Consider the following 13692-nt stretch of genomic DNA (forward strand, 5'->3'; position numbering starts at 1 on the left):
CAATATGTTTAGAGAAAATTAATAATTCTAGCTTTACTGTTTTTTTTTTAATCAGAAGCATTTTATACTTAAATTCTTTCTTAGGGATCGCTTCGAAACATCCATTTTCAAAGTGGATTCAAAGTGACTCAAAATGAAGAATTCAGAAAACCATGAAAAGACTCATGAACTGATACAGAAGATCACAGTAAACAGAGTCAAAAAAGTATTGAAATATATCAGAAATCTGATCAGTTCAATGAAAAAATCTTGACTCCAGAGGTCTGACAGCAAAACTTATCTCCCTCCTCTTTGCAGAGCTGTGGAGAAGGCATGTTGCCAGATGTGACCAACATGTTGATTTTTTTTTTTAAATATAGTTTTGCTCAACTAGAACTCATTTTTTTTCTTTTAAGTAATGGACAGTTAGGGACAGATAATTGAAAGCAACAGTGATGATTTTTAGAGGACATAGATAAAACATTTAGTAATTTGGGTTTTGTTGTTGTCTTAAAATTCATACAACAAAACTTCCTATTATTGGCAACTTTCAAGTGAAGCCTAGATAACTACTTGTCAGGTATGTTGTAGAAAGGATATCTATTCAAAGAGAGGTTGAACTAGAAGACCACTGAAATCCTTTCAAACTCTGATATTTTATGCTTGCATAACTTACTTCCACAGTCTCAGTCATATTAAAATTAAGTATGCTAGCTCACAACAAGAATATGAAAATACAATCCTACTCTATCCATTGGCTGAGGTGAGAGGTCCACAAATATATTCACAATGCAAATATTTTCGAGCTTTTTGGGAAGTATTGATCAGCTTTGTTCATTTTTTTCCTCTTTTATATCTTTTTCAGTCTTAAAAATACTATTTGCTAGTTCTCTGAAAGGGAAAGTGAAAGGGAAAGTATATTGCCATATTACTATGGCAATATAAAAAATGCAAAATATATCAATGTAAATTTAATTTTTAAAAAAAAATACATGCTATCAACTTGATTGCAATAGGAAACATTAACTAGGAAGTATGTGAAAGTTTGAGTGTATAAGACACATATAAGCTATTCTATCAGATGTAACTCCCTTAAATTAAATCTAAAGGTGTTTGTAGTCAAACTGCTGACCTTACCTGTTCTCTAAGTATATTATAAAAGGACCACTCAATATACAAGATGAAAAGGTGTAGTGTGGTTCCCATAAGAGACAGTACTTCCTAAACTTGACTCCATTATAGGAAGCCTGTCTTCCTGGAAGGACACTGTTCTAACCACAAGGACTACCAGCATGATTTTCACCTTGAAACCAAACTAGAAATTGGGTTGAGGCTACAATTAGGTGACCAGGGAGGAAAATTACAAGAGAAGTGATTCCAAGGCATGTGGCCTCATTAGTGGGATCAATAGCGGAAGAAGATATGAAAGGAGGAAAAACACACCCGCCACCAGGAGTAGGCAGAGTATCCATTTCTAGGCTCTGTCCTTTGGATCAGATCAAAGCAGCTCTATATGACTACACATACATGGAGTCCTCTCTAACTGGTTCTGACAGTCTATCAATGAAGCCCAGTGATGCCTGGCTGCCACACCAACGACAGAGACACAGAAAAAGGGGTGCAGTCAGGCCCAGGCAAGCCCAACCCCATAGCACCAATCCCCAGGCTTTCCCAGAGAGAAGGTAGGGAAAATAAAAAGTGAAGAATGGGAAGGAATGAAAAGCACTAGTGGCTACTCTGATCTTTGGGACAATATATCAAGATTATCCTAAAGGCAAATCAGTTTCAGGTGCTAACAGACATGACACCCAAAGAAAAGCATGTTGCATGTGGGGCTGTTCTAGGGCTTTAGGCAAAATATTACAGAAAAAAGGATATGTAAGCAGGCAAGGGACTTGCCATGGGGCCCTGAAACACCACCCGAGATAAGGGGGAGGAATGAGAATAAGAATCAATAAATCTTAACCTCATTCACAATGATCTGGAGCTCTTATTAAGTAAATTAATTTAAGTTAATTTAACTCGATCATGACTCCCGATCACAGTGATTTAGTGAGGGGGAAATTGCATTAGGAAAGGCCATGCTCACTAGATAGAAGAACGGAAGAAAATTAGATCCACTTAGCAATGTGAATTAATATGGAAATAGCAGGTGTAAATTTAACCTTATCGAGAGAGTGAAAATTATCTTCATAAATTTGTAGAAATAGCCCCCAAGTTGCTTATAAATCTACTTAAAACAAAAATATTACAAAAAGTGCAGTAAAATTAATTTAAAATATACTTCTAGCTATTGCCTCCAGAAAAGTCAGCAGCAGGGTGAAGTTTAATACAATCCCACAGCAAAGAGATTAGCCCTAAGAACCAATGACCTCCTTTGAGACTCATCACTTATAGACTATCCTTTACTAGCATTAGACAAGCAATTTGGGAAGCCTTCTACCCATACCTTTCTACCCCTATTCAAACCCTAAGTACCCACTTTGGATTCTTTCACTCAGGAGCTCTGCTGACAAGTCATGTTCTAGGACCATTTAAATCTCAGTGTAAATACTACTGATGGCAGGATGAGTAATGGTCAGGGAAAGAAAAGTTGCCCCATCTACCTATAACATTAGAACTACCTACTTGTGGTCAACTACTTTGAAGCCTAAAGTGGACATCCTGACTTCACAGGTTCAAATGACCACAGTCAAATCTTTAGGGAAAAGATACCCGAAGGATTCTTTAAACCAAGGATTCCAAACATGCGAGCCATGATCTTCACTCTTACCAAATATTTTGATAATTATATTTCAATAGAACTGATTTCCTTTGTAATCTTATGTATTTTAATCTCTGTACTTAAAACCATTCATCTGAGAAAGGGCCCATGAGTTTCACCAGACTGCCCAAGAAGTTCTCAATGCAAAATGTTTCTGAAAACCCTTGCTTTACAGGGGACTAGGGACCCAGGGTTTGGACAAATCAAGCTACAATCAACCTAACTGCCACAGAGGTAAATGTTCTATTATTCCAGGTCTAAATTTAGCAATGGCCCAAAGTAGACATTATCCAGGTTACTGAATGGAACAGGATACAAATGTAATCAAAATTATTAGAATAATAACTTTCCAGGTTGGATGTGAATTATCAAAGGACAAGGGGAAATCCATATATACTGCATACCAAATATACTACACATAAATTTCATTCAAGCTAATAGCACAATTGAGGAAGAAAGTGAATTTGTTTTGTTCATATCTCATATTCCTTCCCCATATAGCAAACACACAAGATCATGATGGTGGTGACCGCTAATTCTACAATCAGGAATTATCACTTCTTTTCCCCACCACTTTCCATTAATAAGAGAAGATCTCTCACCCAGCAGACCTTCAAAGAAACTCAAGAGATCTAGGCTCTGCCTAGAACTAAAGCTATAGTAAAACCTGCAGGTGTGGAAGCAGCATCCTCAAAGAAATCTATTTGCTGCCCTGTTATGATATAGAAAAAAGGAAGTCTCTATTTCAGGAAGAAATTCTCAATGAATTGTCTAAGAAAAATCAAGGGTTGGCATTCTCCTCGAGACCTAGACAAGACCCTTAAGAGTTAATGAGACTAACCTGCCTCCTACCTATAAATGAGAGAGAGAGAGAGAGAAGAGAGAGAGAGAGAAGAGAGAGAGAGAAGAGAGAGAGAGAGAGGAGAGAGAGAGAGAAGAGAGAGAGAGAGAGAAGAGAGAGAGAAGAGAGAGAGAGAGAGAGAGAGAGAGAAGAGAGAGAGAAGAGAGAGAGAGAAGAGAGAGAGAGAAGAGAGAGAGAGGAGAGAGAGAGAGGAGAGAGAGAGGAGAGAGAGAGAGGAGAGAGAAAGAGGAGAGAGAGGAGAGAGAGGGAGAGAGAGAGAGAGGAGAGGGGGAGAGGAGAGGGAGAGAGAGGGAGAGAGGGAGAGAGAGAGAGAGGAGAGAGAGAGAGAGAGAGAGAGAGAGAGAGAGAGAGAGAGAGAGAAAGAATGAGAATAATTTTGGAAAGTAAAGTGTGAGAAAGGGCCTTCTATTCTTTTACTACAATCCTCAGCTGCTAAGATTTAGTCAGGCAGGTGCACATTCAGTTTGCCTCATTTTCTTTTAGCAACAATTAAAGGGATTTGTTCTCTATTTTAAGTATTTCCAAATAGTACCACAGTGAAGATTTAAAGAGTAAACAGACCCAGAAAGCAATAGAGAAATGGCTGGGATGGCAGAGGGGTGGTGGGATGGAGAAGAGAAACCTGATTATATTTCATTTAAATATCGATATTAAATGATCATAGAGATAATCGGTCATATGGACTTCAAGAAATGATGCCTATGCCCAAGTTTCTTCAATTTTTCTCTGTGATGTGATCTTTGAAGAGAACGAGTCGGGAAAGGGTAAGTAAGGAGAAAAGATAGAAATACCAAAGAAAAACTTTAATTCTTATGATTTCATCAGGGACTATTTTATAGGGCAGGGGTCCTCAAACTTTTTAAATAGGGGGCCAGTTCACTGTCCCTCAGACTGTTGGAGGGCCGGACTATAGTAAAAACAAAAACTTTGTTTTGTGGACCTTTAAATAAAGAAACTTCATAGCCCTGGGTAAGGGGGATAATCGTCCTCAGCTGCTGCATCTAGCCCATGGGCTGTAGTTTGAGGACCCCTGCCATAGGGGATAAAGTTCTTTTCTCCCTTCTTATCCTTGATCAGCTATAGGGAATTGTCACTCTTGATTAGTGCCAGCACCCCCAACCCACTAGTCTTCTAACAGGATTACTAATGAGAGTCTTTTTTTAAAGTATATTTAGTGTAGAAACTGCTAAATAAACAGAAAAATGAAGCAATTCTCTAGCTAATGAACTGTAAAGTTTAAAAAGTTCCCCATATGGTCTGCTCAGAGTCAAAATATTTTTGGCACCTGGGGCCCAGTTTTCCCTCTTCCCTAGAGATGACCAGGATAGCACTTTGTTGTGATTCTCAAGAAAAATGAGTGAATAAAAACATCAGTTTGGTACTCAGTTCTCTTACCTGGATGCTGCAAGCCGCCTGGCTCTCCATGTTGAACTGGGAATGTTGAAAGGTGGAACACTGAATGGAGATGGAAAATTCTTCTTCACTATCCTATAACGGGTCTTAATCACTTTGTTGGATGGAGAAGTCCGTAAGGCATGTAAGCTTGTTGCTGGAGAAAAAAGCAGACAGGCCAGGCCAATGTCAAAAAAAAAAAGGGGGGGGAGGAGAGGAATTCCAGAGGAAAATGCACAGAGGAGTCCCATCTGACAATCATTTCAATCAATCAGCAAATATTTAAGCATTTACTAAGTACTAGGCACTATGCTCTGGGAATAAAAATAAAAAGCAAAAACAGTCCCTGCCTTCAGGAAGCTTACATTCTAATGGACATGGATATACACAAATACATATAAAGTACATATACATATAACCTCAAAGTTTAAGGTACTAATATAATTTGGGAAAATGAGAAAGGACTGTTAAAAAACTGGCTTTTGAGCTAAAGTTTGAAGAAAATCAGGGATTCCTGAAAGAAAAGCACACTAAACATGGGAATCAGTCACTACAAAGGCACAGAGATGGAAGATGGAGCATCCTTTGTAAGTAAGGGCAATTGGGACAGGTTAGGAAGCTAAGTACCATAGTGGATAGAAAACTAATCTTGGAATTAGGAAGATCAGAATTAGAATTTGACCCTAACACTTTATGCCCATGTGTATCTACAGAAGTCATTTAATCTTTCTGTGCCTCCTTATCTGTTATCTCTTCTAGCTTTAAATATATGATCCTATGCCTGAATCATAGCAAGCATGTGAAAATTAAGAATGGAAAGATAGGAAGAGGACAGGTTGTGAAGAGATGTAAGTTACAAACAGAGGAGTCTATAATTTGATCTTAGAGGTATTAGGGAGTTAAAGGTGTTTATGAAGTGGAAGGGGAATGGGAAGTAGAAAGGAAAAGGGGAAGATGATAACAGTCAACTCATGCTTTAGGAAAATCATTTTCAGAACTGTGTAAATTATGTATTGGAGACATAATAAAGGTAGAAAAATTAGGAAGATATTAAGAGGTGATAAGGGTTGAACTCAGGGTGTTGGTCTCCTGAATGAGTAGATGGAATGGAATATAAAGAGAGATGCTGTGGGGATAGAAATGATAAGATTAGGCAATGGACTGGTATCTCACAATGGATAGTGATGTTGATAATAATAAAGAAGTTAGAATTGTTAAGGTGAGGAGGAAGATAATGTTTTGGATACACTGAGTTTGAGATATGTGAAGAGTAAATGAATGAATTAAGTATTTAATAAGTGCTTACCATGTGCCAAGCACTGTCATAATAGTTAGACACAAATGCAAAAGCAAAAAGCATCCCTGACCACCAGGAGCCTATATTTTAATGGGAGAGATAATAAGTAAGGGGGAATGGTAGACAGGAAGGGGTATTCTAGCTTGGAAAGTTACAGGGATAGTGAGTGAAACCACAAGAAAATACATTTAAGGGATTTTAGAGACAATACCAACACTGATTTGACTATGGTTCCAAAACTCAAGAGGTTGAGAAAGAGGACAGCACAAGAGGAGATGGTTAGCTGAAACTAGCTACATTTAATAGTGGTCCACAAGAGGCACTAATCAATCAAAACAGTAGGGCCCCAGGGCTCCTAGAAATGAAAGAGATATAACCTCCAGAGCATGGTCTCTGGCCCAGGTAGAACATATAAATGTACACTATGAGTCAGGTACTGCGCTAAGTGTTTCACAAATAATATTCCATTTGATATACATGACAACCTAAGAGAGAGATAATATTTTCCCTCTTTTAGAACTGAAGAAACTGAGGCCAGCAGAGGTTAAGTGATTTTTTCAGGATCACAAAGTTACTAAAAGTTTGAGGCCAGATCTGAATTTGATATGGAACTATCCCTTGGAAGAAAGTCTAAAAGTGGATATATAAATCTGAAAGTTATTTGAATAGACTGGATAATTGAAATCATAGAAGTCAATGAGATCATCAACTAAAAGATTAAAGAGAAAAAACAGAAGAGAGCCCAAAAGTACTTGGGGAAAACACCCTCAGTTAGTATTGTATGATAAGGATCAAAGGAGACTTGATTGGAATCCAGATCAGGGTAATAATTACTGCAAAAAAGTGAGCACCAATCAAATCTAACAAAAAGAAGCTCAATCAGAATAAATGTAAGTTTTATATGTAAGCACACAAAAAATTAATTCTACAAATATAAAGTGGGGAAGCCATGAAAAGATGGTAACCAAAAAATTAGAGCAATCATCAGGAAGGGCTTAACTCAGAGGAATCGGAAGGTGATAATCCCACTGTTCTTTAACTTTGTCAAATCTTATCTTCATATTAGATTTCTTTTGGGGCATCTGGTTATAGAAGGACACTGATAAACTAGAGTATCTGCCAAAGAACAACTAATACAGTGAATGGCCAGGTGTCTAAGTGAAGATCAGTTCTGAGCACATTTAGTCTGAAGAAAAAAAGATTTAACCTAGGAGAGAGAGGAAGAAGGAAAGAAGGGAGAAAAATATGGAACACAAGGTTTTGCAAGGCTGAATGTTAAAAACGATCTTTGCAAGTATTTTGGAAAAATAAAAAGCATTATTAAAAAAAAGAAAGAAAAGAAAAAAAGACTTGAAGGGGCAAGACTGTTAATGTTCACTTACATGATGGACTAATATGTGAAGGAGAATTTAGACTTTTTCTGTTTGGCCCCCGAAGACATAACAGCAATGAGTGGAAGTTGCAAAGAATCGATTTTAAGTTTGAAATAAGGATAAACTTCCTAACAATGAGAACTGTCCAAAAGTCGGATGGTCTTGGTTAAAGAGGTGAAAGATTCTGACTCCTTGAGGGTCTTCAAGCAGAAACTAAACGATCACTTGTCTAGTATGTTTTTGCAGGAAATCTTTCATATATGAGCTGAACTAGACTGTGGATAAAACCATAAAAACTATGCTGCCTATGTTCACTGGAAGTTATCTAATTTCAGCTGAGTCCTTAAGGTGACAAGGCTGTCCCATCTCAACCTTCACCATGGATTTCCTGTTCCACTAACTACAGTGTCTATGGCAAATGTACTCCTCTCCTCAGGCCTCCTACAGAACTTTTTCTACCTCTTCCTCACCTGAGAACCTTGCCTCAGGCTTCACTGAACAAAACTAAGGCTATTCTCTGAAAGCTGCCTCTTCTCTTTCCTTCTTCATCTCTCTTAAGTTCTGATGAAGAGATGGTCCTCTCCTTGCCAAGGCCAACTTTTTCTCCCTACTCTCATTCCTTTCTACTAATCTTTGGACTAAGGTCCACGTTTCTAACTTCCAAATTCTGTGATTCTTTGAAGACTATGGATCGAGAAAAAGGCCCTGATTTGGCAATGAAGGGAGCATAACTTTGGACAGAAAATTTTCAATTGAATGAAAAACTAGAAAGACTGAAGAGCCTTTACAAGAAAGCAGGAAGTAGAACCATTCATTACAGAAGCAGATTTTTTTTCTAGGAATTGAGCTAAAAAGGGGAGAAAATATATAGGATAAGAACTAGCAATGATAGGAGGACCTAGTGAACATATTTAGGGATAGAGGGAGATTTGAGAGCAATTGTAGACAGTCAATAAACATTTAATTAAGTGTCTATTATATGTAGGACACTGTTCTAAATTCTGAAAACACAAAAAAGTCAAAAGACAGCCTCTGCTCTTGAGAAGGTCATAGTCTAAGAAAACAATGGATAAAGGGAGACTAAAGATTAGTAGAAAGGAATAAGAGTAGGGACAAAAAGTTGGCCTTGGCAAGGGGAGGACCCATCTCTTCATCAGAACTTAAGAGAGATGAAAAAGGGAAGAGAAGAGGCAGCTTAGTTTTGTTCAGTGAAGCCTGAGGCAAGGTTCTCAGGTGAGGAAGAGAGAAAAAGTTCTGTAGGAGGCCTGAGGAGAGGAGTACATTTGCCACAGACACTGTAGTTGGTGGAACAGGAAATCCATGGTGAAGGTTGAGATCGGACTGCCTTGTCACCTTAAGGGCTCAGCTGAAATTAGATAGCTTCCAGTGAACATAGGCAGCATAGTTTTTATGGTTTTATCCAGCTCCATTTATCAGCATGTGAGAAGAGTGACACAGGTATGATCAGCAATAGGAATAAATGGAACAAGGGATTCAAGAGTTAAGATCATGTAAGAGGAGAACTTGCTAACTAAAGGAAAAAGATTGGGGAAGAAAGAGAGAGTATGGCCAGAGCAAGAGCGATTGCCTGGAAAGGTACTGGGGGAGGGGATGAGACTGTGTTTGGAGGAACAGCAAGGAAGAAAAACAGTGTTGGAATTGTAAGGTGTATATATAGAGATGGAACAGTGAGATAAAATAATTTTTCATTTCTTGAAACAAGTGTAAGACACCCCTGTCAGTAGCTTAGGTGGAGTGAAGGGTTAAGTAATAATACTTAAGTACAATGGCAAGTTAAAATACTAAGAAAAACTTAAACATATAAAGTATGAATACAGGATTTGGGGCAGAGGGAGACTCAGTCAAGCACTGAATTATGGAGAAAGAAAGGAGAAGGTCCTGGCTTTCAGTTTCCTTCCCAAGTCAGTGGACAAGATTTTTCTGCTGCCAGGAAAAGGTATCTCCCCTTCAACCACTGAATCAGAAGACTGGAGACTATATAATATCATTATAATAATAATGGAAAAGGTAGATTTGGCCAGAGGATGATTCCTCCAATTCTTTTTTATTTAATACTCACTGATCTTTTGAGGTGCTGTCCTAGAAGAAAGCAAGTTTGAACATAGTTTTGGCCTGATAACAACTGGATGGCAATGGATAGGTAGAAATGCTAAATCTTGCTTTTAGCCAATTATTAAATAAGAATTTTAAAGTCAAAGTAATTCCATCCTCTCCCAAGATAAGATAAAGAAGTTTAGGATCTATCCAAAGGCTGACAGAATTCAAGTTAATTATGTACTATCAGAGCTGTAAGGTTCCTTAGAATAAAGAACAGGCTAGGAAAGCTAGAAAAAACTAGAGATTATCTAATACAATCCAATAGGAGAGAAAAATGAGACTCAAGAGAAGGAGAGGGATATGCCTGAGGTCAAAGAACTAGCATCAATTCCTGAGATTGCTGAACCTGATCTCCCAGGTAGGTGTGCTAGTGTTGGGTAGAGACTATCTGATAGTTGGGGAGATAGAGAGAAACTTCATGGGAAAAGGGAGTATCTTTCTTTCAGGGGGAAAGGATCAAAGCCCAGTTATTCATTTAATCATTTTGACTTTCATAATATTTTGCAGGGTGATCTACACAACTGCATTTTTTCCCTTGCTTTACATTTCATGCAATTAACAGGGATCAGATTTGCCTGGGTAGTCCTCCACTTGATAGCCTGCAATTTCTCCATAGCTTCAAGGAACGTATCTAATTGCCTGACTTTCATAATATACAGCTATAACTACCCAGATAATTAAAGCTAACACTGCACGCAGAAACTCAAGTGCCGAGCGAGCTTCCAATAACCAATTTAAAAACCAAACGTTCCTGTTGGAAGCCCTAAGATTCAAATGATTATGTAAGACTCAGGGGGAGAGCCCAGCTCTGCCAACAAGATTTCACCTCTACCCAAACAGTAGAGGATCATAATCACCAGCACCAATGGCAGCTGCTACAATGTGGACTTGAGTCCTATACAAACAGACTCAGATAAAAGAAAAAGGACCATAGGGACACAGGCTATCATGACAGCAGGTGGTGTTAGGATGGGCTCCCTGCCTTGGATCCGCTTTTTTTTGCCATCACAACATTATGTTTTGGTAGTGTCTCACATTCTGGCTAGGGAGTTACAAGTGGAGAAATATGGTAGCTCTCTGGAGCTGAAAATGAATGAGGCTCTTATGGGCACCAACACCTCAGAAATTCTATCACCTCAGTCAATATGGTGATCTTCCCAAAAAACCATAGAATGCCAAAGCCAGAACTGACCCTAATTAACATTTAGCCTAGCCAACTCAATAAGAGAGATGAGGAAACTTTAAAAATTCAATCTGACCAAATTCACATAGAAAACTAGTGGCAGAGTCTGCTCTAATAGGTCTCCTAACTTCCTGCCCATGATTTCTCCTTTCTCAAGGCAATATTTAACATATATATTGACCTCATGCAAATACTTTATTGGGTAGTACATGATATGACCACTTACTGGGGATACTGAAATGATGTAATCATTACATAAAAGATTCAATTAGATAAACCTCTTAAGAGTCCTTCCAAGCTTAGGCTTTGATGACTTATTCTGGAATTAGATATAAGCAGGATATCCCCCTTTAGGACCACTGTGGTCCTACTTCTACATAAAGCCAATCACTACCAAACAAATATAATAATAATCATATTAAGTCCTCTGTTTACAATCAACTCTTGAGATATGTACTATAAATATTATTATTTCCATTTTACATATTAAGAAACAGTCTGAAAAAATGGAACTAATATGCCTAGGAAATTGTAGAGTCATCACTTTTGAATCCAGATCTTTTGACTAAGTGGAATTATTTAAAAAACTACACTATTTTAATCTCCAAAATAACATCTGATATTATTACTGTTAATAATAATCACAATCACAATTATAATGCCTTACATTTATATAGTGTTTTAAGGTTTGCAAAGCATTAAACATGTTTTAACACATCCGACCCTCACAACAACCCTGTTAGGTAGGTATAATCATTATCTTCATTTTACATGGTTATATAATTATGAAGTGTCTGTGGTTAATTCTAAGTGTAGTACTCTGGAATTTAATCTTATTTGACTTAGATCAAATCTGAACCTGGGTCTTCCTGATTCCAAGTCCAAAAGAGTTTAGACTCTGCACCATGTCTCTCAATAGGATCAAAATACACAATGGCCATCATGATGGGAATAGTTTAAGGTGAGTAATGAATCATAGGAGGTTCCTTTGCATATACAAATGGGAAGGAAGTGGAGGAAAATCATTTCTTTAATCAAGGAGGGAAAAGCTGAATTTTCGTTCCACCAAAAAGACTTCCTTCTACTCTATAGGCAGGGAAGCCTTCTCATTCTTCCTTTTTATTATCAGATTAATTTTATCTAAATTCTTTACAATTGCCTTTAATATGTTCCACAACTCACACTTGAGAACATGACCTCAGTAAGCTAGGTCCAGAAAGCCTAAGAAACTTGCCTGGTCTCCCAAGGAAGACAGGACAAGGACTGGAACCTACAGCTAAAGGAGCTATAATCTTTGGCTTCTTCTAGAATGCATGAGAATATAACTAAAATAAAATCTTAGCTTGAAGTCACAGACTCATATGATGTTAGAGCTAGAAAAGTCCTTAGAGATCATCCAGGTAAGGAGTTTCTAATCTGAAGTCCTTGAACCCTAGGCATAGATTTTACATGTTATATGTATATGTATGTAATATCAATAACATATATTTAAATTAAACACATTATGTATATATGTTATCACTGCAGGTGGGGAGAAAGTATCTGAACTTAGATGGGAAAAACAAATCTTTATTTTCATTATTCACCAATTTAAATTTAGCAATTCCTTCAATTATTTAAAAAGATTATTGTGAGTAGTTGATAGGAACAACCAGACTACCAAAGGGGTCATGACACAACAAAAGTTAAGAATCTATGACATGTTTTTAAACATGAAGACACTGAGGCCCAAAGAAGATAGCACAGTCCCACAGAAAGAACATTAATTAATTAATTAGTTCTCTCCTTGATCCTTAGTACTTGTAGGATTTTGTCTTAGGTTTTAAATTTCCTCATCTGTAAAATGAGACAACTGGGCTGGATGAAATCTAAAATTGCTGACATTTCAAAATCTAAGATCGATAAATCCATGCTTTTTCACTGGCCATCCCCCATGTTTGGAAAACTCTTCTTCCTCACCTCAACCTTTTAGTTTTCTTCATTTCCTTCAAGATCCAGCATTATCTCCACCTTCTGCAAGAATCTTTCCCACTCTTTATCCTACCACTCTCAAATCTTCCACTACCTTCCCGTTGATTTTACTCCCCATTTACACAATATACATTTTATATGTACTCTGCATGTTGTTTCCCTGTTTAGGGTAAGTTCTCTGACAGTAAGAATTATATTTTTGCCTTTCTTTGCATCTCAGGCACTTATCACAATAGCATATAGTAAGCACTTAATAAATGTTTGTTCAGTAATTTTTGATTGTCACTTGATAAAAAAATGCAAAGGATTAAGCAGAGGCCCTCACCTTGTTGGCATTGCACTAAGGAATTTAATACCAAATCCCCTCTTCTCTCCATTTCTTCATCTCATATCGCTCAGATACCTTCTGCCATTACCTTCCCCTTTTATTTCAACTCACACAAAGAGATGGCCCTACTCTTAATACTAAGGCAAAACCCACCACAAGCACAAGCAATATCATTTTAATCTATATCCTGCAGCAAACTGCTCTCTCTGGCATCCCCATTCTTACTTACCTTCAATTGCTTCCTGTATAATAGTTCTATCCAGCTGCCTAAAAAAAATGCCCACTGTCTCTCCATCCTCAAAACAACCATCACTTGATTTTTCTATCTCCACTATCATTCTTTATTCTTTCTAACTTTTGTGGCTAAATGATTTGAGAAGGTAGTCTACAAAGAGTTTCTCCACTTCCTCTCTTCTCACTCTCTT

At 37.6% G+C, this 13692-nt stretch overlaps 1 protein-coding gene across 3 annotated transcripts in view; it reads right to left on the reverse strand.

Annotated features, from left to right (window-relative positions):
- The window catches only part of ZC3H3 (zinc finger CCCH-type containing 3), a 488431-nt gene that overhangs the window by 261363 nt on the left and 213376 nt on the right, over nt 1-13692 (reverse strand). For all 3 annotated transcript variants that reach the window (XM_031947316.1, XM_031947317.1, XM_031947318.1), the window contains exon 4: nt 5001-5154. In XM_031947316.1, the coding sequence (XP_031803176.1) occupies nt 5001-5154 (154 nt within the window). The remainder of the gene's footprint in view (nt 1-5000; nt 5155-13692) is intronic.

This window comes from Sarcophilus harrisii, chromosome 1, assembly GCF_902635505.1.
Source record: "Sarcophilus harrisii chromosome 1, mSarHar1.11, whole genome shotgun sequence".
Classification (NCBI taxonomy): domain Eukaryota; kingdom Metazoa; phylum Chordata; class Mammalia; order Dasyuromorphia; family Dasyuridae; genus Sarcophilus; species Sarcophilus harrisii.